This window comes from Pan paniscus, chromosome 13 (genome assembly GCF_029289425.2).
Source record: "Pan paniscus chromosome 13, NHGRI_mPanPan1-v2.0_pri, whole genome shotgun sequence".
Taxonomy (NCBI): Eukaryota; Metazoa; Chordata; class Mammalia; order Primates; family Hominidae; genus Pan; species Pan paniscus.
The window spans coordinates 133,597,039-133,625,000 of NC_073262.2; the positions used below are offsets into that span (position 1 = coordinate 133,597,039).

Sequence of the window (27,962 nt, forward strand, 5' to 3'; positions counted from 1 at the left end):
TTTATGCAAATGTTCAGGGTAACATCATGCATAGTGTCTTAGTTCATCTTCTGCTGCTATACCAAAATACCACAGACTGGGTAATTTACAAAGCACAGACGTTTATTTGGCTCATGGTTCTGGAGCTGGGAAGTCCAAGAGCGTGGTGCTGGCATCCAGTGAGGGCCATCCCATGGCAGAAGGCATCACATCGTGAGAGAGAACACATGTGAGAGGAAGGAAAGAGGGGCAGAATTCCCTGATTTTGTATCTAAGTCACTCCTGTGACAGCTAATCCAGTACCCCAATAATGGCCTGAATCCACTCATGAGAGCTGTGTTCCCATGACCTAATCACCACTTAAACGTGCCACTTCTCAACATTGTTGCACTGGCAATTAAGTTTCCAACACATGAACTTTGGGGGACACATTCAAACCACAGCACTTAGAATATAACAGGATTGCCCCCCTACAGCCGTGAATCCCTTGGGTCACCAAGTTAATGTAACAATAACAAAGTCTAATATTATTTACAAGAAATTGGAAGCTTTAAGTAGCCTCGTGAAGCCAAAGGGCAGCATTAGAGCATATCTTTTGACACCCGAAACTTGTGTCAAAAAGGGTATTAACAGTTGACCGCTTCACACCCACGAGGATGACTATAATTTTTTAAATGGAAAATAACCATTGGCAAGGATGTGGGAAAACTGGAACCCTCCTATTTTGCTTGTGAAAATGTAAAACGGTGCAGCTGATGTGGAAATCAATTTGTTGGTTCATCAAAAATTTAAACATGGGGCCAGGTGCAGTGGCTCACGCCTGTAATCCCAGCACTTTGGGAGGCCAAGGCGGGCAGACCACGAGGTCAGGAGTTCGAGACCAGCCTGGCCAACATTATGAAACCCCGACTCTACTAAAAATACAAAAATTAGCCTGGAGTAGTGGCACATGCCTGTAGTCCCAGCTACTCGGGAGGCTGAGGCAGAAGAATCGCTTGAACCCGGGAGGCAGAGGTTGCAGCGAGCTGAGATCATGCCACTGCACTCCAGCCTTGGTGACAGAGTGAGACTTCATCTCAAAAAAAAAAAAAAAAAATTTAAACATGGAGTTTCCATATGACCCAGAAGTCCCATTTCTAGTATGTACCCAGAAGAATAGAAACACAGGTTAAAACAGTGACCAAAATGTAAAAACAGCCCAGCTGTCCATAAGCTGTAAATGGATAAACTAGACTGTAGTACTTTCATAAAACGGAATATTTCATCATAAAAAGAAGGCAGTACCAACGCATGCTGCAGCTTGGATGAACCTAAGTGAAAGAAGCCAGACGCAAAAGGACACATATTGTATGATTTCATACGTATGAAATATCCAGGATAGGCAAATCCATTCGAGATGGAAAGTAGGTTGGTGGTTGCCAGGGCCTAGGGGAAGGGGAAATGGGGCGTGGTTTTTTAATGTGTATGAGGTTTCCTTTGGGGGTGATAAAAATGTTACAGTTGAATGAGATGGTGAATGTACTGAAGCCACTGGATGTACACTTTAAAATTGTTAAAGTGGGCCGGGCGCGGTGGCTCTGCCTGAAATCCCAGCACTCTGGGAGGCCGAGGCAGGTGGGTCGTCTGAGGTCAGGAGTTCAAGACCAACCTGGCCAAAACGGCGAAACCCCACTTCTACCAACAATACAAAAATTAGCTGGGCATGGTGATGCATGCCTGTAATCCAAGCTACTCGGGAGGTTGAGGCAGGAGAATTGCTTGAACTCGGGAGGCCAAGGTTACAGTGAGCCGAGATTGCGCCACTGCACTCCAGCCTGACAGAGCGAGACTCTGTCTCAAAAAAAAAAAAGAAAGAAAGAAAAATAAATGGTTAAAGTGGCAAATTTTATGCTATATAAACTGTGCCTTAATTTTTGAAAAGTATACACTTTGAGTGAGGCAAGTGTTTGGCACAGAAACCACTTCTCTCCTGGCAACACTTCATAATCCTCCAGTGGCAAAGCCCCTCTCAGCAAACCCATCTCTCAAGTCACGCACATCCCAAGAGACACAAGAACACTAGAGGCCAGACAGGAGGGGACAGCCTGCATTGTGTCCTTCACCCTTATTTGGACCTTCGACCTATTGCCTTCTCACACTCTCAGAATCCAGAGGTCATGCCAGTTCAAAAGGAGCCGGTATCATGGAGACTGGGGCTCAGAAACCAATACCCCCAAATATGGCTCTGTGACAGGCTGAACTGAAGAAGAAGCCACAAGATTTCTCTGACCTCCCCCAACCCCCACCTCTGTCTCAGTCTGTCTCTCTCAAAGCACAGAATGAGGTTGTTTTCTGAAGTTCCCTTATCTGCCTAAAGCCCAGACTCACTAAAGAAGAAAACAATTACTCCTGGTCCCTTCCTAAATTTTCATGAACTGAACTCATATCCAGGAAGAAAGACTGACATCTATCAACACAGCTAGGCAGACTTTTGTCACAAACCGTTGTATACTCTGCAGGCACAATAGACTTTGTCCCAGGCCATTGTATGTTCTTCAAGCCAATTGAATTTCTCTAAAAATCACTTAAACTAAAATCATCCACACTTCCCCATCTCCCTTTTCCCTAAGAAGAAGGGTATATAAGCATATGTACCCCGCTGGGTTATCAAATAATCACTCTGCTACAGTTCCCCATGCTTGACACGTTAAAATAAATTCATAGTGTTTTATCTAATTAACCTGCCTTTTGTGAGTTGATTTTTGTGCAAACTTTCTGAGAGCGAAGGGGAAGTTTTCATGGGTATTGCATGGTCTTCTGAAATAACTAGCATTAATATAGATTAGACAAAAACCAACTCTGAACAGGTTCCATGTGACAGCAGAATGTTCTGAAATGGGAAGGAATGAATGTGAGCATGAGAGGTCTGTGTGAACGGATAATGAGGTTTGGGGTAAGATGCAAAGGAGGATATATATTATACTATCTTTCATATGGAAAGAAGAGAAAATGAATACGTGTATGTGTTATTTTTGTGAAAAGAAATACAGTATTAAACAGACACTAATGGAAGGCATTAACCGTGGAGGTGGGAAGGAATGGGGTAGAAGAGATAGGAACGGCAGTGAGGCTTCTCTTGTATATCTTATATCATTGTCACTTTTTATTTTTTTATTTTTTCAGAGACGGGGTCTCACTCTCTCACCAAGGTTGGAGTGCAGTGACTCACTGGAGCCTCAGCCTCCTGGGCTGAAGCAATCCTCCTGCTTCAGCCTCCCAGTGGCACACGCCACCGTACCCAGCTATTTATTTATTTATTTATTTATTTATTTTTGTAGAAATGAGGTCTTCCTACGTTGCCCAGGCTGGTCTCAAACTCCTGGGCTCAAGCAATTCTCCCACCTCGGCCTCCCAAAGTGCTGGGATTACAGGTGTGAGCCACTATTCTCAACCCATTTTTACTTTTTAACCACATAAATGTTTCACGTATTTTAAAAATAAAATTAAATGTTAAAAAGGTGGGATAAAGAATACCCTACAATAGAATGCAAAAGAAGGAAATCAAACTGATAACGCCTCAAACTGATACCACAACCACACAGAGCAAACACTCTGATTGTGGAGAAGGATCTGTCCTAAGAACAGAAGAACGACAGAAAAACTTCTATTTAGTATGTTTACTGTTAGCAGTAATATTGGTCTTGTAATTCTGAAACTCTTTTGTGCATGTATAGTGGAAAGCAAATAAGCAAATATATATTTTACTGACGGGGAAAAAAGATACTAGTAGTCAGTAAAGAAGTGAAAGAAAAACTGTTATGTTAAATTTGAGTAGGAAATATCAGTTCGAACTTGTAATTTTTTTTAAAATGAGTTTTCTAATCCTGTCCACTGAATGACAGCCGAGTAGCAATGATCACGTATATCACCAGGTTCTTTCTTTCTCTATACCATTCACCACTAAAGGCACCAGGGCTCGTTAGAGAAATGGTAGATTCTAGGTCAGGGGTGAAAATGTACAACGTGAGCATGGAATCTCTTGTCACACCAGAAAGCAAAACAGTTTTGGAAGATAAATGTGATCATGTCAAAAGGATTCAGGAGCTGACCTGAGGGCTCCCACTGCTCAAATGTGGGATGATTTGAACATCAAAATGAATAACTGTAGTTTCAATTATAGCATTTTTAAAACTCCACGAACCCACAGTGATTAATGTTTTTAATATAGTGGGATTTGGAAATTCTTACAGAAAAAAAGGCCAGCTAGTAAATGTAGCAGGAATAAAAGAATGAAAAACTACCATTTTGCAACCTCCAATGTAATGCTTCCTTCAGGTAAGCATCACCAAGAGTTGCCAAAACTGTTTGGTGACTTGGATATTCAGTTAATCCTGTGACCATGTGAAGATTCTACAAATTACTTACAAAAGGGGAAGCAGAGTGAGGATTAGTGATCAAACTCAGAATGACCAAGAGTGGCTGACATTATGCACTCCAGATGTGATGCCTGACATTATTTACTCCAGATGTGATACCTGACATTATTTACTCCAGATGTGATACTGACATTATGTACTCCAGATGTGATACCTGACATTATGTACTCCAGATGTGATACCTGACATTACTTACTGCAGAAGTGATACTGACATTATTTACTCCAGATGTGATGCCTGACATTATTTACTCCAGATGTGATGCCTGACATTATTTACTCCAGATGTGATGCCTGACATTATTTATTCCAGTTGCGATACTGACATTATTTACTCCCGATGTGATACCTGACGTTATTTACTCCAGATGTGATACTGACATTATTTACCCCAGATGTGATGCCTGACATTATTTACTCCAGATGTGATACCTGACATTATTTACTCCAGATGTGATACTGACATCATTTACTACAGATGTGATACCTGACATTATTTACTCCAGATGTGATACTGACATTATTTACTCCAGATGTGATACTGACATTATTTACTCCAGATGTGATACCTGACATTATTTACTCCAGATGTGATATTGACATTATTTACTCCAGATGTGATACCTGACATTATTTACTCCAGATGTGATACTGACATTATTTACTCCAGATGTGATAACTGACATTATTTACTCCAGATGTGATAACTGACATTATTTACTCCAGATGTGATAACTGACATTATTTACTCCAGATGTGATAACTGACATTATTTACTCCAGATGTGATATTGACATTATTTACTCCAGATGCGATACTGACATTATTTACTCTAGATGTGATGCCTGACATTATTTACTCCAGATGTGATACTGACATTATTTACTCCAGATGTGATACTGACATTACTTACTCCAGATGTGATAACTGACATATTTACTCCAGATGTGATACTGACATTATTTACTCCAGATGTGATACTGACATTATTTACTCCAGATGTGATAATTGACATATTTACTCCAGATGTGATACTGACATTATTTACTCCAGATGTGATACTGACATTATTTACTCCAGTTGTGATGCCTGACGTTATTTACTCCAGATGTGATACTTGACTGAGAAGTCTACAGTGGCACCTATGCAGTACAGAACTCTGGCCAAAGATATTCAACCTGCATCTAATCTTGTGTAAGCAACCAGATTAACCCACATATGGGACACTCTACAAGACAACTGTCCTGGACTCTTTATCAAAAACTAATTTCACATAAACAAAGAACAATAACAACAATAAAAAGGTGAAAGACTGTTTCAGATGAAAAGAGACTGAAGAGCCATAACAACCAAATATCATACATGATCTTGATTGGATCCTGGATAGGAAAAAAAATCCAGCGTTAAAAGCTCTTCCGGGGACAATTGTAGAGATTTGAATACAGATAGTACACTGGGTGCTATTATGGTTGTGATCATGGTATTGTGGTTTTGTGGGAGAATATCCTTATTAGGAGATGCTGAGATATCTAGAAGTGAAGTGTCAAGATGTCAGCAACTTGCTTTCAAATTGCTCAGCAAAATAAAAGTATGTGGAAATATACAAAGACAGAGAGAGACCAAGAGAGACAAAGCAATTGTGGCAAAATGTTAACAGTTGGAGAATCCAGGGTAAGTTCATTGTACTCTTCTTTGAACTTTTCAGAATGTTTGAAAATTTCAAAATAAAATGTGAGGGGGAGGGGAGGGAATTGCAGGGTGGATAGAGAAGGTTGGGATAGAGCTAGCTGCCAGACCCAAAGCATCTGCCACCAACACAGGGAGTTTAAAATGGCCCTCTAAATTACAATAGACTCATCTTCATTTTGAAATCTTCCTAGGACGGGTGCAGAGGCTCATGTCTGTAATCCCAGCTACTCAGGAGTCTGAGGCACAAGAATCACTTGAACCTGGGAGGCGGAGGTTGGAGTGAGCCTCGATCATACCACTGCACTCCAGCTGGGGTGACAGAGCAAGACTCTGTCTCAAAAAAAAAAAAAAAAAAAAAGAAGAAGAAAAGAAAAACAGAAATCTTCCTAAAAGGGAGAGAAAGCTATACTACACTTTCCTCGAACCTCAAAGCCCCCACTGCTTGTAGAAACTTTGAACCCAGAACCCACTGGAAAATAATGAATGGGAAACACACCTGGTAAACACAGTCCAGGTAGAGAGGAAGAGCCTCCCGATGCCCCCAGCCCTGGGTAGGAATCACCAAACCCTACCCCCCAGTTACCAGGCCTGTGAAGCCTCTGGCTTGTCCCAGCTTTGCACTCTTATGGGGAGGGGTGGGGAGAGCCCATCTACCACGCCCGTGTGTCTCCTGTCTTATCATCTAGGACATTCTTACATGGACCTCAGGCACTACTGGGGAAAGCTTTATTCCTTTTCAACACCATCCTCACTCAAAACTGCATTCCTTCATTCATTTTCTTATTTATTCAATTATTTGGCAAGTATTTATTGAACACCAGTGATGCACGAGGCACTGTTTTAGGAACCAGGGACACGACAAGGAATAAGCAGCCGTGGCATCTGTCTTCTGCGGAGCTCACAGGCAAACTACAACTGTGACAAGTACCACAGAGGGGAGGAACAAGGTGCCCATCAAAGCTGGTGGCATTTGTGTGACAAGCAGGAAATACAATCAACAGGCTTTGGGGACGGGCTGGGTTTGGCGGACGATGAGAAGGAGTGTCAAGAGACACTCCCAGGGTTCTGACTAGTATAACTGGACAGGCAGTGGTGGTCTTCACCAGGACATCCTGGAAGAGGCCTGCAGTGGAGAAAGAGGCGACTCACACCCATGCAGGCCACAGGAGCACAGGTCAGGCATGGAAAGGAGAGGCCTGGGATGTGGTGTGGGTGGGTGGATTGTCTGTGGATTGGTGGTTATGGAAGTTATGTGTAGCAGGGGCCTGTTTTGCGCCTCCACCAGAAACTTCTGCCACTCCCAGGAGGACCACACAGAAGGTCTTCAGTCTCATGCAATTTCCTTTGATTTTGCTCATCTTTGTGCTCAGGAGCAGATCTGGGCCGCATCCTATCCCCCAGGTGACAAGGCTCATCTGGCCTGCTAGCCAGGAGGGTGCCTTTCCTTTGCCTCCAAAAGCAAAGTGGTGGGGGTGGGGGAGGGAACAGCTTGGCAACACAGATACACGTGCACACACACACACGCTCATATGCCTGATCTTTTTCTTTTAGGATTTGCTACCCTAGAGGTGTCTGATTAGCTTTATAAAGGTTAGAGATCATTTTATTTTGCCCAAATTTAGTCAAGGGAAAGCCCAGTGCAATTTGCCCTCAGTTACCCCCTGGTTCCACATCCAAAATTTCAATCAACCATGGATCAAAAATATTTGAAAAAAGAAAAGCAATTTAAAAATAACAACAGGCCAGACACAGTGGCTCACACCTGCCATCCCAGCACTGTGGTGGGAGGATCACTTGAGGCCAGGAGTTTGAGACCAGCCTGGACAACACATAATGAGATCACAGCTCTACAAAAACCAAAAAAACAAAAATTAGCCAGGTGTGGCGGCACGAACCTGTAGTCCCAGCTACTCGGCAGGCTGAGGTGGCAGGATAGCTTAAGTCCAGGAGTTTGAGGCTGCAGTGAGCCATAATCATGTCACTACACTCCAGCCTGGGCAACAGACTGAGACCTCATCTCCAAATTTTTTTTTATAATAGCAACAATAGGCCAGGCACGATGGCTCACATCTGTAATCCCAGCTCTTTGGGAGGCTGAGGTGGGAGGATCATGAGGTCAAGAGATCGAGACCATCCTGGCCAACATGGTGAAACCCCATCTCTACTAAAAATACAAAAATTAGCTGGGCGTGGTGGCATGCACCTGTAGTCCCAGCTACTCGGGAGTCTGAGGCAGGAGAATCGCTTGAACCTGGAAGGCGGAGGGTACAGTGAGCCAAGATCATGCCACTGCACTCCAGCCTGGCGACAGAGCGAGACTCTGTCTCAAAATAATAATAATAGATAACACAAATTTTAAAGCTAATACAGTACAATAACTATTTACACAGCACTTACATTGCATTAGGTATTACAAATAATCTAGAGATGATTTAAAGTATACAGGAGAATGTGCATAGGTTATTTACAAATACTATGCCATTTTGTATCAGAGACTTGGACATCCTTGAATTTTGGTAACTGCAGGAGTCCTGGAACCAAACCCTTTAGGATACTGAGGGACAGCTATAATTGCCCTGGAAAATGGAACCCTTCCCCCAACTCCCATCCCCCACAGTCTCCTAAAAACAAGACATTTTTGGTACAAGTATATTTTATGTGGAACGTATCAACAGGATGGAGTCCCACTTCCAAATGGACACAGGGCAATACGGAGCACAACAGGGCATGTGTGGAAGAAGTGTCCTGGGGGTGCAAACCCTTGGGAATTAAAAATGGGATTGGGAGGTGTATTTGTTCCTGGGGGCTCCTGCAGCAGATGACCTCAAACAGCAGAAACTTACTCTCTTACAGCTCTGATGGGCCAAGTGTCCAAGATCAAGGTGTCAGCAGGGCCACACTCCCTCTGGAGGCTCTAAGAAGAGTCTGCTCCTGCCTCTTCCAGGCCATCCTGGCTTGTGGCTGCAACTCTCAAGTCGCTGCCTCTGCCTTCACGTGGCCTTCTCCTCTTCCATCTCTGTGTCTCTCCTCTGCGCGTCTCATATAAGGACATTCATCCTGGGATTTACAATCCATCCAAGATAATGATCCCAAGAATCATTTCATCTCAAGATCTTTAACTTGAACCGGGCACAGTGGCTCATGCCTGTAATCTCAGCATTTTGAGAGGCCGAGGCAGGTGGGTCACTTGAGCCCAGGAGTTCAAGACCAGCGTGGGCAACTTAGGGAGACCTCGTCTCTACAAAAAATACACACAAAAAATTAACCAGGAGTGGTGGTGTGCAACCCTAGTCCCAGCTACTCAGGAGGCTGAGGCCAGAGGATCGCTTGAGCCTGGGAGGTTGAGGCTGCAGTGAGCCGTGATTGTGCCACTGCCTTCCAGCCTGGATGACACAGTGAGACCCTATCACACACACACACACACGCGCACACACACACACACACACACACACACACACACACGATCCTTAAGACCAGCCTGGGCCACATAGGGAGCTTCACACACAGCAGGTGCTCATTCAATGTTGTAAATTACATTTGTAAAGACGCTTTTTCCAAATAAGGTCACTTACATTTGTAAAGACGCTTTTTCCAAATAAGGTCACTTACATTTGCAAAGACCCTTTTTCCAAATAAGGTCACACTTCTGGGTCCCAGGAATTATAATGTAGATGTATCTTTTGGGGGGCCACCATTAGACGCACTACAGTATGAGACTTTCACAGACCATGGGGGACAGGAGGCAGCGGTTAAGCTTTGTTTCTTTCTGACTTGGCAATGGCGCCCTGTGGTGACGGCCACTCATACTGGAACTGTGCTGAGAAACCCATCCCTCCCTCCAGCTCTCACTGCCGAAGAAAATAGGCATTCTGAGAAATGCTAGTGGGCCCCAACCCCTTCCTAGCCACGCAAGCGACCCCCTCTTCAGGGCCTATTTCCAAGCCCCCTGCTTTGAGGCCCATGCCGGTCATCCCAGATCCCAGCTGCCTCACTCTCCATTGAGTCCTATGACCTTGAGCCTTGATTTCACTTGTTCAAACCCCTCATAAGCATTTGCTGGCTGTCCAATGTACTTTGGACCCCAGGCTTATGAGAAAACTCATTTGGCAATTAATCCTACTCTCACCTTGGACCGGTTCTGCAAAGTCCCAGATTCTTGTGGGGAGAGTGGGCGTTTCAAAAGCGTAGAGAAGCTAACAAGCCTCTCGTCAAAACCACCCTCAAAGATCACCTATAAACCACCAGAAGCCAGGACCTTGAAGCTCAAAAGCAAAAATCCGCTTGTTACCTAGCCTTGCAGGGAGAGGATCCCTGGCCCTGGGGCAGGTCTACTTTGGAGATGAAGGGAGGGAGGGAGGAGGGAAATGGATTTGTTACAGAGATTTCGATCTTTTCTTCCTTCACCTCCGGATTTTATAAGTGGCTTTCCTGGACTCAGCCACAGTCATGTGTGTGGCAATCTACTGTATGTTATTCTCTTGGATGAGCTGCCTTGGGCAGAAAGAAGCTGCCCTATCTCCCTGTGAGTGGGTCACAGGGTAGCCTGTGCAAGGCTGGGCAGGGCAGGTGCTGGATAAAGTCACTGGGGGAGAGGGGAGGAAGGGGGCGGGAGGTCCACACCTGTGGGTCTCACGACTCAGGTGACCCCTTAAGGGACTGCTGTCACCAAGAGGAATACTGGGGTGAGCTTTCCCACCTCACCACCCAGATCCGTTGTCCCCTCTGGGCCACGCGTGTGTCCAAAGCCATGACAGGGACAGACAAAGGCCCACACCATGTGGGCCCACACTCGGTTCCGGGGCTGAGTCCTGTACCCAGCGCCTGACACAGCTCCACGCCCAGCTGGTGCTCATTCAATGCTGAATGCCTCAGAGAATCTTCAGGCCTGCCATCCTCAGCCAGGGCCTTGAGAGTCCCCTTATTAGTCAGGTTTCCCCAGAGAAACAGAACCAATGGGATGTGGACAGGGAGAGAGAGAGAGGGAGAGACAGAGGAAGAGAGAGAGGTTGATTTTAAGGAACCGGCTCACTGATCGTGGAGGCCGGTAAGCCCACATCTGCAGGGTAGGCCTGGGCGCTGGAGAACCAGGAAGAGCTGATGCTGCAGTTCTAGTCCCAAAGCCTTCTGCTGACAAATCCCCCCTCTCAGGAATGTTTTTCTTTTCCAAGGTGAGGAAGAGGTGGGAGGTGAAGGGTGAGGGTCAATCTTTGTCTTCAGGTCTTCAACAGGGGGAGCAGGACCCGCCCGCCTGGTGAGGTAATTTGCTTTACTCAGCATTCATCCACTGATTCAGATGTTACTCTTATCAAAAAATACTTTCCCAGATACATCTAGAATAATGGCTGATCAAATATCTGGGTACCGTGGTCCAGCCAAATTGATGCATAAAATTATCCTCCCACTTCCCCACCCCTGGCCCCTCCAAGGCCCTCCGGGGTTCCATCTCCTCCTCTTTGCCCTCCGGCTTCCAGGCTGTGCGACCCTGAGGCTCTTCCCTGCCCTGTTCTACCCAAAGGGGCCTCAGGGGCTTGAATTCCTCCTTCTTGGACCTTTTTCTCTTTCCAGTCAGTGGATCCCATCACTTTGAGGGCTCCTGGAATGACATTTTCCCCAAGAAGCCTCTCCTGTATAAAACTGGGGGTTGTTGGCTGTGCCCAGAGGATGGGGGTGGCTTCCCTGCCCTCTCCACCCCTCACACCCCTGCCCCCTTCCCCCTGCATCACTGCCGGGCTGGACTGGGGGTGGGGGTTGGGGGAATATAAGCCCTGGATTGGGCGCCCTTATCTTGCTTTAATTTCCTCTAGAGCTCAGCGCCATGTGAGGTTATAGTAGTGGCCGACCTTGTTTACTCTTTCCTACCGGAGTATAAGCTCCAGGGGGCAGGGACTTCATCCCCAGAGCCTAGCCCAGGACCTGCACACGGAGGCACTCAGGGTGTTTGTTGATTGAATGAAAAACGTTCACTGAACACCTCTGTTGTGCCGCACACACTGTGCCAGGGCGTGGACGAAAGCTCAGCTGCCCAGGCCATTGACCATTTCTGAGCATTTCCACTCTCACGTTGTACACCCCTCATTTCTCTCTTCCTAGAGGGGCTCCCTACCTGAGCGCGGGAATCATCTTCCTTCCTCTCTCCTGGAGTCTGCCTGACTTGGTGTCCCAAGACAGGGACTGGGTCCCCTTTGAGCCCCTGGAGGAATGTGAACTGAGCCGATGAGGAGATGCCTCCTGTCTACTTGGAGGAAAGGGACCGGGACACACAGAGGCGCAGGGGGCTGAACCCTCGGTTCCAGCCCCGAGAACTCATCCGGAGTCACGCGGTTCCGGGACTTTGCAGAGGAAAGGGGCGCGGGATGTGCTTTGGGAATAGAATTCCACCTTTGCACCCGGCTCAGCACCTGTCCTGCCCCCCGGAGATTCCTTGAGTCCACCTGGATCCGAGAGGAGAAGCTGTTGAGCATTTCCTGTCCGCTGAGGCTGTGATCCCCGGCCGACCGGACCGGTAGCCCGGCAGCGCCCCCTGGTGTCCGGTGACGCTCAGCCAGCGCCGGGAATCGCCGCCCAGGCCAAGGACCAGAATCAGGAGGAGGATCAGGGCCAGGGCCAGGGCCAGGGCCAGCGCGGGAGGCAGATTTATCCCGGTGCACACCTCTAACTTATCCCTCCTACACAAGGCAGGACTCCGGCTTCTTTCCCTTTTCTGTGTATTTCAAAAGGAATGCACATTGAGCATAAAAAATATACGTAAACAAAAAGAAGCCCCCAGTCAAAGCTGTGATACTGTGTCCTGGCAGGACCAGCCAGGCCTGGGTCTCAATCCCAGACCTGCCATCTACCAGCTGACTGAATCTGAACAAGACGCTTAACTCTCCGAGCCACAGTTTCTGCATCTGCAGCCTGGGAATGGTGTGCTCTCCATTGCTGGGTTGTGTATAGATGACCTATGTACCCAGCACCTAGGAGAGCCCTGACTGATGGGGGCAATTCTTATTAGACACAGAGGAGAATCTGTTAAATGTCCTTCAGTTTCTGCTCAGGTGTTCCCAGGGTGTGAGAGATGTTCCCAAAGATATGACTGCCTGCCTGATCGCCCAAGCAGAGACTGTATTTCCCAGACTTTCTGGCAGCCAGAGTTGGTCACAGGGCTAATTCTGGTCCATGGAATGTGGCTGGAAATGATGTGTCCAACTTCCGAGTCACGCCCTGCAAAGGAGGTTGTTTCCCCTCCATTCTGCTTTTCCATCCTCCTGCTGGCTTGGAAGTGGACGGTCCTGGATCAGCTGCCCTGGAGAAAGGAAAGGAAGCCACATGTTGAGGATGGCAGAGCCTTCCTGACACCCCAGAACCACTGACATCTGCAGAAATAAATATTCCTAACCCAACGTATCTCTGGATCTCTTTGTTACACCAACTTAGATATAATCGTGGCGTTTCAAGTGTATGCCCAGGAGTCTTGGTATTCATTCTGAACACCAGCTGACAGAGCTTCTGCCTTTAGTGCCACTTCTTACCTTTAGTGTCTCCCCCCACCCCACCATACACAAAAAAAAAGCCCCTGCAAGGGCTGGACCCAGGGAACCCTAGGGATGGCTTAACTCCAGCCTGGTCATCCCCTCCCTGATGTCACACTGAGGCTGGCAGCCCTGCCATCTGGATCATCCCCTCCCTGAGGTCGCACTGAGACTGGTAGCCCCGCCACCTCTCTCTGCTCCTCTCCCCGTTCTGTGGCTTCCGTGTGCCAGGGGCTGATTAAAGGTAGTCCAACGTGTCAGACAGTTAGTACAAGGGTTCTTCAATGACTGTCCAACTGCAGGTTGAACTGACAATGAACAAGACAGCACACTGGGGTTCCTTTACCCCAGTCAGGAGGGACAGAGTAGCTCAAATCCATGTTTTGGGAGTCTGGAACCTCTATTCCTTCCTGGTACTCCCCAGTTTAGGATATTTTGATAAAAGCTGGTTTAGAGAAGGCAAAAAGCAAGCCCCAGCCCCAGGTAGGGCCTCCTACCTCCCTTAGTAATCTCAATCTTGAGACTCCCACACTAGGGTAAACCTGTGGAAAGGCCAATTCCTGTATGGTGAAGTTGTCAGGTCTAATTTATCTTGGATGAAAGTCTAGCATCCATCTTTCTTTTTGTTTTTTGTTTGTTTTTTTTTTTTAGACCAAGTCTGCCCAGGCTGGAGTGGCAGGCATCTGTAGTCCCAGCTACTTGGGAGGCTGAGGCAGGAGGATCACTTGAACCTGGGGGGTGGAGCTCACAGTGTGCCAAGATCTGCACTCCAGCAGACTTGTTTAGTTTAGTCTTGTTTTTGAGACTTAGGCTCACTCTGTCGCCCAGGCTGTAGTGCCGTGGCGTGATCTTGGCTCACTGCAACCTCTGCCTCCCCAGTTCAAGCGATTGTCCTGCCTCCGCCTCGGGAATAGCTAGGACTACAGGCACACCACCAGGCTCGAGTAATTTTTGTATTTTTAGTAGAGATGGGGGTCTCACTATATTGCTTAGACTGGTCTTGAACTCCTGGCCTCAAGCAATCCTCCCACCTCTGCCTCCCAAATTGCTGGGCTTATAGGCGTGAGCCACCGCGCCCGAGGATCCTGGAGTTTTTAGCGGGATTCTAGCTCAGAGTTTTCTGTTTGACACCCTGCTTTTCAGAGTTTTTTATGTTTATATTTTTAAAAATAATTTAGCATAACTTGGTAAAGCTCATTTTAAGAAAAATAACAAAGGGAACAACTTTCCCCACCGTTGGGTTTCCAGTCTCTGTGACCGTCCTTGTTCCCTCCGTACTGCCTCATCATGCCACTCTGCTCACCCCGCGTGCCGGGCAGCAAACGAGTTCTATGCTTTTTGTCTTGTTTTCCTGAGGACCTTTCCTGGCGTTTTGACAGGCCGCTGGTACCCACAGAAGCCTGGAACTGAGGGGGCCCAAAATCATCTCGGGCAACACCACCCGTTTATATCGTAATAGCGCAAGACTCCGGCGTCCGAATCACCCAGAGAGCCGACTGGCCGAGCCGGGGCCCAGCCACCCAGGCCGCCACTCTTCGCTGATTCTCAAGAGTTGCGGGTGCAATGAGAGCTGGTCCACTGCTTTTTAAATGCCCCAGGTGCATAAAAATTCGCCTTACTTAGAGCCTTGGGGACGAAGATTTATCCATGGTATAAAAGGATGCACCTTTTGAAACTACAAAAGTAGAAAATGGAGAAACTGAACACAGTCGGCGTTATACCAGCGTCCAGCAGCAACTTCCTATATATTAGATTTCCAAGGAATAGCGGGGCGGAGGTGCTTGGCCACGACAGGAAAAGGTAGGGCTCAGGGGTATTGTGACATGCTCCGGAGAAGGGCAGCTTTTCCCTCCCAACGGAAGCCCGAGCCCAGAGGGGCGAGGGTGTCGGGCCGGACATGGAGCAGCGGCCTGGGGCCCAGCCCTGCAGGGCACCCCAGGAGAGGAAGGCGGAGGCGCAGCCACAGGCCCCGGCCCAGTCTGTCGAGGGCCACGGCCAGGTGCTGCTGATCAGCGAGCTCTGGAAGCAGGATGAGGACGGCCTGAGCCTGCAGAGCTTTCCAGGAGACGCCGCAGCTGATCAGCTCCCCGGGCCCTCGTCCGCCCGAGCCATGAGCGGCCACACCAGCGCCAGCAACTGCACCGCACGGTGGCCCAAGCGCTCGGGCGACAGCTCCATGAACTGCGACGACTGCCCGGCCACGAAGTCCAAGCGCTTCACCAAGAAGTCGCGGCGCTCCGAGCCCAAGGCCGAGGACCCGCGCGAGGCGCCTGGGGCTCCTCCTGGGACCCCCACCTCCGCAGCAGAGGACACAGCGTCTGCACGCGGGGCGCCGCAGCACCCGCCTGAGCCGGGCGCGCAGCTGCTCCTGGTGTTGTGCCGCGCGGCTGCGCTCCTCACGCAGCTGCCGCGGCTGCAGCTGCTCCTGCAACAGCAGCACGCCCGGGACCGACGTCCGCCCGCCGCGCTCGTGGGGATCGTGGTGCAGCCGCGGCAGGAGGAGGAGGCCGAGGCGCGCCGCCGCATGGAGGCCCTGCTCAGCCGAGTCCTCGCGCCGCACAGCCCAGCCGTGGAGGTGCACAAGGCCGTGTTCTGCCCCGGCCGCCCCGAGGGCACCCTGGACGTCCAGCGCGCCGCCAGCCAAGTGCACAGGGTCTCCCTGGTGGATCGGGAGACGCAGACCGATGGTGAGGGGTCGGCGCGGGGAGTGGGGAGCCCCGGGGCAGAGAACGCTCAAACACGCAGCCCTGGACCCCGACCCTGCCGCCCCGCGGGGTAGAGGACAAAGCCCCGGAGTCACGGCCTCTCTCCTGGCGCCTCCAGGAGTTTTGGGTACTGTTTTGGGTGGGAAGGAACTAGAGTTCCTCCCGGTGAGCTCACTGGGGCAATCTCAGCGTCAGAAGTGTTCGAATTAATTTGGAGGGCTACGACCCCCACTCACTGGCCCCACATGCAACTTGGGGCATCGGTTCCCATGACTTGGGGTCATGCTTTTGTAAGGTATTGATTTGGGACTTTGTAGAAACGGGGCCCCACTCCCTCCTCTCCACATCCTCCTCTCCCTTGCTTGCTTCTGTAGTCTTCTCCAGGGAAGAATAATAACACTAAAAGCACGCCTTTTGTGAGTCAGGCGCTGTTCTAAGGGCTTTTCACCTGGATCCTCATGGCAACCCTCTCAGGTGGAACTCCACTAGACTAGTTGGCCGACTTCAGGATTCTCCTTCGCAACCCTTGAGACCCTTCCTGTTATGGAGACCAGGCCTGTGGCCCACGGGATTAATTTGTCAGTCTAAGGTCCCCGGGCAGTGAGATCTTGAGGGAGCGCCAAGTCCCGCAACCTACCTGCCAGCTCCACCCTGCCAGGGGCAGCAGGAGGGACTGAGGAAGTGCTCTGCGTGGCAGAGTCCAAAGGTCAGGTACCCAAGGTCTGCCACTCTCCAGCTGGTGACCAGAGCAGGCATCCTCTCTGTGGACCAGTGTCCCTCCTGTGTGACGTGAAGGTGAAGGGCTGGTTGATGTCCAGGGTGCCATCCAGCTCAGAGAAGTCAGCTTCAGAACAAATGATGACACACTTATTCTAGGTGCCCAGGAAACCAGAACCATCAGAGACCTTCTGGGAGGAAATTTTCACCCCATCAAGACCTTATTCTGACTCTCTAATTTCCAATTCCCTTCCCCTACCTAGTCTACTGCATTTTCACATGACTGGCATCCCTGGTTAGGAAACTCCCTTGCCCATGGACTAGTCCAGCTGTGATCCTCAGCCAAGGCCAGAGAAGTCCCAGTCCATTTTTGAAAGCACCCCCTTGGTGATGAAGCCTTGGAGGTACCTGATCCCCCATGCCCACCTGCCCCCATCACAGCTTCCTGCTGTCGCAGCTTCCTGCTTTCTCTGTCCTCCTACCTTCACCTTTATTCAGTTCCAGCAGCTTGCATTGCATTGAGCCCCTACTCTGGACTGTGGCCTTCTGAGGTTTCTACCATCTAGGGTTGGGGAATGAGAGGGAAGACAGAGACAGAAATAATTCTAATGCCATTCAGAATATGACCAGTCTCATACAAAGAGGTGCCCTGGAGCTCAGCAGCAAGGGAAGGATGGCTTCCAGTTGGAGATCTCAAGAAAGGCTTTTTTTTTTTTTTTTTTTTGAGATGGAGTCTCGCTCTGTGGCCCAGGCTTGGAGTGCAGTGGCGCGATCTCCGCTCACTGCAACCTCCACTTCCCGGGTTTCAAGCAATTCTCCTGCCTTAGCCTCCTGAGTAGCTGGGACCACAGGCGTGTGCCACCATGCCCAGCTGATTTTTTTATATTTTTAGTAGAGACAGGATTTTGCCATGTTGGCCAGGCTGGTCTCAAACTCCTGAACTCAGGTGATCCGCCCGCCTCAGCCTCTCAAAGTGCTGGGATTACAGGCATGAGCCACTGTGCCCAGCTTAGAAAGGCTTTATGAAGAGATTTATCCACTTGAGATAGGGCTTGACCAGAAAATGCTTTGGTAGAGGTGCAGAGAGGGGTGATAGAGGAGAAGGGCTTCTGAAAATGCAGGAATGTTCAGCCTGAGACCTCTGATGTTCACGGTTAGCTAGAGCTGGACACAGGTAGTAGTGGTGGCTGATAAGCACTGGGCAGTGGGCTGTGACTGTATTATGGAAGAGCCAGGCTTCCTGTATAGGAACAGGTGCTCAAGCAGAAGGCAGTGGGGCCAGGCGCAGTGGCTCATGCCTGTAATCCCAACACTTAGGGAGGCCAAGGCAGGCAGATCACTTGAGGTCAGGAGTTCGAGACCAGCCTGGCCAACAGAGTGAAACCCTGTCTCTACTAAAACTATAAAAATTAGCCAGGCATGGCGGCGCATGTCTGTAATCTACTCAGGAGCCTGGAGCATGCCTGTAAGCTACTCGGGAGGCTGAGGCAGGAGAATCAGTTGAACCCGGGAGGTGGAGGTTGCAGTGAGCCAAAATTGGGCCACTGCACTCCTGGAGACAGAGTGAGACTCTGAAAACAAAAACAAAAAGAAGAAGAAGAAGAAGAAGGCAGGGGCTGCAGGGAAGACGTTCTAGCAATGAGCTATTGAGGGACCATTCTTCCTCATTCTTCTGGGACAACGTCTTCCCACAGGTGCCCTCTCTCTGCTTCTTGGGACCACTCTTACTAAAGAATTCACGCATATTTTTGCTGCTGCCACAGAGAAATTCCCCACTCCTCCCTAGACCTGCCCTCTGTGCTTCCTCCATCTTTCTACGGGAAGACAGAGACTCATTCTCTGTGCCCTGTTTGGCTCCTTCTGGTAAAATGGAATATTTCTTTCATTGCTACCAGGAAGTTCTACCTATATGTGTCTGCTCCTATCTGATTCATTTACACCAACATGGCACAACCAGGGGCAATGTGGACACACACACTCCTACCCCATCTCTAGGGGACATTTAGCAATATCTGGAGACATTTTGGGTTGTCCTGGGGTAGGGGGGAGTAAAGACTGGGTAAAGACCAGGGATCTGGTAAACTTCCTACAATACACAGGATGACCCACCACAACAAAGAATTACTCAGCCCAAAAATGTCAACAGGGCTGAGGTTGAAAAACACTGATTTAAACCAGGTTGAGGCCCTCAGCCGAAGCCCATTGGTACCTGAAAATCCAACTTTGCAGAGATGAATGCCTTAGGAGTTCCTGAGCTGTCTGCTAGATCTCAACAGGGTTCCTGGCCTCGGTTTCCAGTCTCTCTGATTCTAAATGGAGTCCCCTCAAGGGTTCCATTGCTCTTGGCTTCAGGAAATTACCACCTTCATGTAGATTCACCTGCTCCCAGAGCCTCCTTAGGCCAAGGTCAACCAAACACAACCCAATACTCTTGAGCTGTTGAGCTGAGCTTGCCTTCACTTCTGATCCTTCCTGCCTTTGTTTTCTTCAATCTTCTCACTCAGGGACCTTTTTTTTTTTTTTGAGACGAGTCTCACTCTGTCGTCAGGCTGGAGTGCAGTGGCACAATCTCGGCTCACCACAACCTCCGCCTCACAGGTTCAAGCGATTCTCCTGCCTCAGCCTCCTGAGTACCTGGGACTACAGGCGTGCACCACCATGCCCAGCTAATTTTTGTATTTTTAGTAGAGACAGGTTTTCACCATGTTGGTTGGCCAGGATGGTCTCAATCTCTTGACCTCATGATCTGCCCGCCTCAGCCTCCCAAAGTGCTAGGATTATAGGCGTGAGCCACCGCACCAGGCCACTGGGGGACTTTTTAATTCATTATTTCCAAAGCCTGTATAATTATCTGACTCCCTATTGTTTTCTGGGATCATGAAAATAATGAGCCCCAAACTGGAATTTAGTCCTTCTGATGCCCCCAGCCAGCTGTGTGACCCTGGGAAAGTAACTTAATTTCACTAAACCTCAGTGTTCTGAGGAAAGGTCATCATTAAGGTTTTTTTAGGCTCTAGAAGCCCTAAACTATGTCCTGTCATTTCAGAGTTCATGTTGGGTCTGGCTTTGTGTGGCCCAAAGCCCCCCATTTTTTTTTAAGACAGAGTCTCGCTCTGTCGCCCAGGCTGGAGTGCAGTGGCACGATCTCGGCTCACTGCAAGCTCCACCTCCAAGGTTCACGCCATTCTCCTGCTGAGTAGCTGGGACTACAGGCACCCACCACCACGCCTGGCTAATTTTTTGTATTTTTAGTAGAGACGGGGTTTCACCATGTCAGCCAGGATGGTCTCAATCTCCTGACCTCGTGATCTGCCCGCCTCAGCCTCCCAAAGTGCTGGGATTACAGGCGTGACCAAAGCCCTTTTTATCTGCATGGGTCTGCTCTAAACCTTCCGCTGGGGCAGGAGCTCCTGCGCTTGCCAGTCCCACACTCACCCACCTGTGACACATTCACGGTGAAAGCAGTCTCCTAAGGTGAACACATTTTATGTTGCAGTCACAGTGTGAGCTTTAGATTGTCTTTTAAAAATACTTTTCCTTCTTCCATCCTAAAACAAAAATCACATTTAATGAGCACATTAAATTAATTAATCTAGAGAAAGATTCAGTCACCTGTTTAACCCAACCAATTGGGGTTTGGGAGATAGTCTGTGGTTGCCATTGCCATGAGTTTGAGACAAATGTTAGTTTTCTGAACAGCTGTTATGTTCTCAGGGAAAATTATTTGCCAAATGCAAAGGTTCTTATAAAAGTCAAGTCAACCCCCAAACTCCCCTCCCACAGTGCGGGAGGGCAGGCTTTGGGGGAAGGGGTAAGCTACTCTGAGATGGTAGCAGGCTCTGGGCCATGGTAAAGCCTTTGAAGAAGCTCCAAATCTTCAGGAAGCTGACCTGAAGATGAATGCGTGGGGAACATGGATTTTTGGGGTGTAGGAGTAGGGGGTATGTGGAAGCCAGTGACAGAGCTGAGCGTCACATCCAGGGTATCTTAGAGCAAAACAGGTAGCTCACATGGACCCAGGAACACGCCAGCAGAGAGGTGTCTGAAGGCAGCGCTCTGGTCACAGAAGCATGAGGATCTGGCTGTCACCAGCCCCGCAGCCAGGGCTGTGAGGACCAGGGCAGCCGCTGCCCCCTGCCTAGCCTGGCAGCCTGGGATGAAGGAGGACACCAGGCTGGTGTCTGCAGAGAAGACTGTCCCTGAAGCCCTGCCATAGGAGCCACCCTGGCTTTTATGACCTCACAGGAGGTGTGGGTCACTGTTCTCTGTGGGGCCTGGGTCCAGTTGGAGGCCAGAGCCAGGCTCCTAGGGCAGAGGGCAAACGGCCCCTCCAGGAGGGAGCCGGGAGATTACGCAGCTCCATGTAGGTCCACGTTTAGGTTGGGAGGATCTACCATGAAGAAGGTCAAGAAGAAAAGGTCAGAGGCCAGACGACACCGAGACTCTACCTCCCAGCATGCTAGCTCCAATTCCACCTCTCAGCAGCCTAGCCCTGAATCCACACCACAGCAGCCTAGCCCTGAATCCACACCACAGCATTCCAGCCTTGAAACCAACTCCCAGCAGCCAGCATCCCAAGCCCTTCCAGCACCCGAAATCCGCCGCTCCTCTCGCTGCCTGTTATCTCCAGATGCTAACGTGAAGGCAGCCCCTCAATCCAGGAAAGCAGGTGGGCTGTCTTCTAGCTTCAGCTGTTCCAGCCTTCCTGCTGATGGAGTTCTGGGTCATCCCAAAGGCTGGTTCTTGTAGGATAGTGATGCATGGTTAACGTGTATCCTGGAGCTGTGCTGTAGAGTGGGAAGGTTTTTGTTTTTGTTTCTACCCAAGAGACCAGGATTCCTGGGTTTTGTCATTTCTCATCATCCTGAGTCTCACTGAAGACAGCCACACATACATATAAACATTTAACTTGGTTCCATAGTAATACTTGCTCACTAGGAATCAGCAGTGCCATGCAACTGCTAAAAAATAAAAACCAAGGATGCATTAATAGAAGTATATGGTTTAGAATAAGGGAGGTGATGATACTGCTTTATTCTGTCCTCATCAAGCTATCCTTTTGGGCTGTAAAAGACGCCTGACAAACTAGTCCAAGGAAGATAGTCTGGGTTGATGGAGGATGAGAAGGATCAGGGAGGCCATTTAGTGTATGACAGTCAATTGAAGGAATTGGAGGATGTCTGTCTGTCAGGTGGAAGATGTGAATAGACTTGTTCCTTATTGTCCTCAGAGGTCTAAGGGTCTGATGTGGTTTGGCTGTGTCCCCACCCAAATCTCTTCTTGAATTCCCAGGTGTTGTAGGAAGGACCCAGTGGGAAGTGATTGAATCACGGGGGCGGGTCTTTTCCGTGGTGTTCTCGTGATAGTGAATAAGTTTCATGAGATCTAATGGTTTTAAAAAAGGGAGTTTCCCTGCACAAACTCTCTTCTCTTGTCTGCTGCCATGTGAGATGTGCCTTTCACCTTCCACCATGATTGTGAGGCCTCCCCAGCCACGTGGAACTGTAAGTTCCACAAACCTCTTTCTTTTATAAATTGCCTAGTCTCAGATATGTCTTTATCAGCAGTGTGAAAACAGACAAATACAGGCCCATGGATAGGATAGCCAGACAAAATACAAGACTCTCAGTTAAATTTTAATTTTAGTAAACAACAAATAATATTTTTAGTACGTGTGTCCCCAATATTGCATGGGCATCCTATATTTTTATTTGCTACATTAGCAATCTTACCCATGGAAGACAGTGACAGAAAGACTTCAGCTCAACATAAAAAACTTCCCAACAATTAGCTCTGTCTGAAAATGGAATGGCTGTCAGGAAAAGTGGTTCCCCATCTTCTTGGGAGCCAAACAGTGTCTGTATAAGCATTGGATTGTGTAGAGGGAATTCAAGTGGAGTTCAGGAGGTGGGCTGGTTTATACTACTAACAATAATGGTGATAGCAAACTAACATTATCACTAAGCATTTACTGTGTACCTAGCATTCAGCTCAGGTGGCTTAATTTTCACACGTGACAATCCTATAAAAGTTCTTCCATATTATCTCCATTTTATAGATGGGGAAACTGAGGCTCATAGGAGTCAAACAGGTTGCTCCTGAGCAGACGCTGGTAGCCCTGAGAAGGGAAACCCACTCTATTCTGACTCCAGAACCCTCACTTTAAACCACAGCACTGACCTTTCCATTCCAAGAGGCCTAGGAGTCTGCACAAGAGGAAGAACATCTTTGTCCGAGCATCTCCTGGATCTGCCGTGAGCCAGTGCCCACGACTCCATAGCCTTGAACAGGCCACACTCCCTGGGCCACAGTTTACCCCCCGGGATTGTGTGGGCATAAAATAAATAAGTGATGGAGATGAGAGTGCTAAATGTAAGGCATGCCATGCCAATGATCCTTCCATGGCCAGGAATCAAACCTTTCTTGACATATGATATTGATTTTGAGCACCATACTATATGTTGTAAAGATTGTGATCATCAGCCAGTGAGAGAAACATTTCTGGGTTATGGTCTTCAGAACTGGTATCTTCAGTACTGGTAGAAAGCAAGACTTTCCATTCCCAAGTCTTTTAATGAACACATGTGACTCATACTCAGAGAAGAATTTGGCCCATTGAACAGGCAAAGCAAGAAAGCAAGAAACGGTGGTGGCTCGCCAGTGGTTACAGCGGACACCCTATACTTCTTCCAAAGGAATTCTCTGCAGTAGAAAGGAATGTTGGAGATGAAGGATGAGGGCCTGCAAGTAAAACGTGCCATTTTCTAAAATCCAAGCCTTTTTGTGTGCAGAAATATTGTAGCTCAAGAAAATGCCAGTCTTCCACTAGGATGGGTATAATCAGAAGGATGGACAATAACAAGTGTTGGTGAAGATGTAGAGAAGCTGGAATCCTCATACACTGTAGGCGGGAATGTAAAATGGTGCAGCTGCTGTGGAAACAGTCTGGTGGTTCCTCAGAGGAACATGAAGTTACCTTATGACCCAGCAATTCCACTTCTCAGTATACATCCAAGAGAATTCGAAGCATCTTATTAAGCATATTAGAAGCACACCAAAACTTGTACACAAATGCTCAAAGCAGCAGCATTTGTAATAGCCAAAAAGTGGGAACAACCCAAATGTCCACCAGCTGATGAATGGATAAACAAAATGTGGTATGAAATACCACAGTACAATGAGTATGGTGAAATACTATTTGGCAATAAAAAGAGATAGTGTCCTGATACATGGTACAGCCTGGATGAACCTTATAGACACTTGGCTAAGTGAAAGAATCCATTCTCCCAGAAACCCACACATCGAATGATTCTATTTACATGAAATGTTCAGAATAGGCAAATGTATTGTCAGGGACTGGGGGAAATGGGAGAGTGGGGAGTAACTGCTCATGGAGATGGGGTTTCTTTTTGGGGAAATGAAGATGTTCTGAAATTAGTGGTGATGGCCACAAAACTTTGTGAATATACTAAAAACCACTGAGCACTCTAAAAGGGTGAATTTTATTGCCTAGGAATGATATCTCAATTTAAAAACTTTTTTGTAATTAAAAAAAAGACAAGTCTTGCCTTTAGAATCCCCTCTCCTCATTCCGGGAAAGTACGTGTCGTGGGCAAGTCTAAGCAGAAAGTGTACTGAATCTGCCAGGTTGACCACCTGTTTCATGCAGCTTAGGGTCAGAAGAATCTGTAGCTCTGTCAAGAAGCCGCAGGGCTACAGATAGGAAACAGGAGGGAATAATCCAGCCAGAAATTATCTTGCCCAACCACAGAGGGCATCATCTACATTCTGCTGGGATCCATACCAGAGGAGGACAGAAACAGAAAATAGGATCGGGACTGGAAACTAGAGCTGTGGTTGTCTTCTGGATGGATCAGAATGCTCTAGATCAATGGAACGTGGCAGCTCCAATTCCAGGAATGTCAGTGCAGCCTCTCCTGAGGTGGGCAGTCACCTGAAATTCCATTTTCACTGAATTAAACGTGAGAAAGCCTGAGTTGAGAAAGCCAACTTCTGCAATCTACTCCCCAAAAGGGCATATCCCTTAAATTAGCTGAGCCTTAGTTTCCTTATTTGTAAAACAAGACCAGCAGTATCCCCTTTACAGGATTACTGTGAAATTAAATGAGATGAGCATGCTAAGTGCAAAGCATCCTGAAGGTGTAAGCCATGGCACCATCAGCACCACCTCCATCATCATCATCGTTGTTGTCGTCGTTATTGCTACTCCCAGGTAGCACCAGTATAAAACAGCCATTTTCCCATGCAGTCAGTCTTCTCTTCTGTTTGGTTAGAGAACATTTTGTGGGAGAACTGCCTTCCTTAGGTAGTTCAGTCCCAAATCCTCAATGATGCCTTGGAAAAAATCCAGCGTTCGCCCTGGTAATCCTGCAGCTGCTGCCGTTGTGGGGCGCCTTCTCAGACTGTGTTCCAGGCTCCCCCGTCCCAGCCTCCCAGGGCAGGTGCCTCCCTCACCTCTCTCCTTCTGTCCCCACAGGGCCTCTGACTCGCGCCGGCCCGCATTCCTGCTCCTGTGCCACTTGCCCCTGCAGCTCCGCTTGCTGGCGTCGTCTGGGGCTATGCCATAGCCGCATCTTCGATGTCTTTCTGCCTCGGGACTGGCAGATGGCGCCAGGGAGAGGACTCCCCAACCTGCTCACCTTCTACAGGTTCCAAGCGCGAGGGGCTGGAGCCTCGGGGCACACAGTCCCCAAGGCCAGGCTCTGCCCCCAGACCTTATTAGCAATCATGTATCACTTCCTCTTGGGAATCCCAGGCTGAAGGAAAGCCTTTCTTTCCCTCTTTGCTTTGGCCACTTCCTGGACGTTGGCAGGCAGGGCCCTTTCTGACCGGCCCCACCCCCTGGGGTACCCACCCCGCCTGTACAGAGAGGTGCCAGTTTTCTTCCTCACTGGGATTCCTCCTCAGGGGCTTCCTTTTTCTTTTCTCCAGAGATGCCCTCCCCTCCTCAGAACACTCTCCCCCTCAGCCCTTCACAGAGTCGCTCAGGAGCTTTGTGTTTAAACACTGTTTGGCCATGCACCTCCGTGGGCCCTCAGTGGCCTGTGTCATAGGCAGGGGCCTTAGGTTCCTGATCTGCCTACAAATGTCGCCCAGAATTTAATGATAAAAAACTACTTGTAACTCATATGCCTCCTCCACACAATAGCAAGACCTCAGCCCCCTTCAGACTGTGCTGGGCTCTTTCTGGGGATCTCCACAGGGGACATCTGCCCCCAGGCTGGTCTGTTGGTGGCAGCCCCCATGACATCACCCATAGTATCTGTCCTTCCTTCCTCTTCCCAAAAAGCCACCAGGAGCAGTGTCATGGCTGCCACCGCCCTCATAGGAAGACCCCATCCATGCAGGGAACAGACTGGAGATGTTCCCACTTTTGGCGCTGCTAGGTTACATGCATGGGCTGGGAGAGGGGTCGCCATCTGCCCCACCTGAGGGCCTCACAGATCTCAGTGGAAGAGGCCCTTCCACTTGGCGACTTCACACCCCCACCCCAGGAACTGAGGCCCCCCAACCCCCATCCTTGTCCTGTTCCTCTTCCCAGCCTCTTCCCTACCCAATCCCCTCTCCTTTCTGGAGCTGAAAAACTCCATCTCTCCTACACATGGAGATAAGTAAATAGATACCGGGGCGTGTGGGGAGAACACGCTTGGAGCCAAAAATACTCCACCACCCAGTAAGCTCCGTCAAGGAAAGGTCTGCCTGCCACCGTTAGCCACACCCCGCCCACACGCTTAGTACTTCCATCCATCCATGGCCAAATCGTGCCATGGGTTCATATCGTTTTAAAACCAGCAAGTGTTATTGAGGGAAACTTACTATGCAGAGGACATGGGGCACTGTGAGGGAAACCAGAACAGGGAACTTTACCCCTAAAATTGTTGCAGTCGACATGGAGAGCTAAGACCCATGCATTTAGAAACCAAGATGCAAGATGCAAAGAGCCTTGTGTCCTCTAGGAGAGGCTCCAACAGGAACCTCTGAAAGGTTCCTGTCAACAGCATGTGAGCCGAGTCCAAAAGGATCTTGAAGTCCTCTCTGGCTTAAGATGAAAAGCGGGAGCAATCTGGGTGCAGGAAAAGGCAAGCGTGAGGCTCAGAATCAGGAAAGTGAGCAGGGAGAGACAGGGTCCATATCTGGCCAGGGCAAGACATGTAGTTTTAATTCTGTTCCAATTTTAGCACTCGCACGCTTTTCTCAATGGAGTGTAATGTTGGCTCTTGGCTTTCAATCCACATTCACATTAAACAAGAATCCCTATTTTTGTAGGATTTTTATCAAAATGGGTATTGCATTTTTTGAATGCCCTCCTCACAATTATTGCCTTAATCATGTTTTCCTTGCCTTTGTGTGGGTGTAATATATTATTTCCCAAGTTCCTTTCTCTCAATGGAGTGAAGTGATAGAACCTACCTCATAGGGTTGTTGTGAGGCTTGAAGAAGACACTGGGTGTGAGGTATTTAGCACAAGGCCTGGCTCACAGCAAACTTGACCACCTTCCTAACCTGGTCCCCTTCTGAGTGTTCAGGGCAGCTGGCATCCCAGGCCAGCTCACCCTCCGATCCTCAGGGGTCTTTCGGTAGGGACTTGTTGGAAGGATGGGAAGAATTAAATGCTCTCCTAAGAGGAGTTTGGAGAGGGGGAAGATGGGTATTCCTGCAATCCTGAGGGGGCCACATAATTTCCACTTTCTCCTGTTCATAGAGAGGCACTGAAGCCCAGCTTCCCACCGCCCCCACTTCTGCTTTGCTCTACAGAAAATCTTCAAGAAAACCCTCCAGTCATCGTAACGCGTGTCCTCCAAGCCCTCGGAACTGTGGCTGTGGCTCTGGGGGCTCTGGGAGCTGCCTACTACATCACTGAATCCTTGTGAACAAGCCCCTAGGCCCACGGTCTGGCAGGTATGTGGAGCGCTCTGTCCCTTCGAA

At 48.7% G+C, this 27,962-nt stretch overlaps 1 protein-coding gene and 1 pseudogene across 2 annotated transcripts in view; one reads left to right on the forward strand and one right to left on the reverse strand.

The window, feature by feature from the left end:
* Positions 1-15,540: 15,540 nt before the first annotated feature.
* On the reverse strand, positions 15,541-18,365 carry LOC100984244 (uncharacterized; annotated as a pseudogene).
* A 2,899-nt stretch (positions 18,366-21,264) lies between these two features.
* The window catches only part of SPATA3 (spermatogenesis associated 3), a 21,254-nt gene continuing 14,556 nt past the window's right edge, over positions 21,265-27,962 (forward strand). The window contains exons 1-3 of one of the 2 annotated variants that reach the window (XM_008975339.4): positions 21,265-21,684; positions 25,513-25,684; positions 27,792-27,935. In XM_008975339.4, coding sequence (XP_008973587.1) covers positions 21,411-21,684; positions 25,513-25,684; positions 27,792-27,897 — 552 coding nt within the window. In that variant the 5' untranslated portion in view covers positions 21,265-21,410 and the 3' untranslated portion in view covers positions 27,898-27,935. Of the gene's footprint in view, positions 21,685-25,512; positions 25,685-27,738; positions 27,936-27,962 lie in introns of both variants that reach the window. The other variant, XM_055109203.2, reaches the window with a different exon arrangement.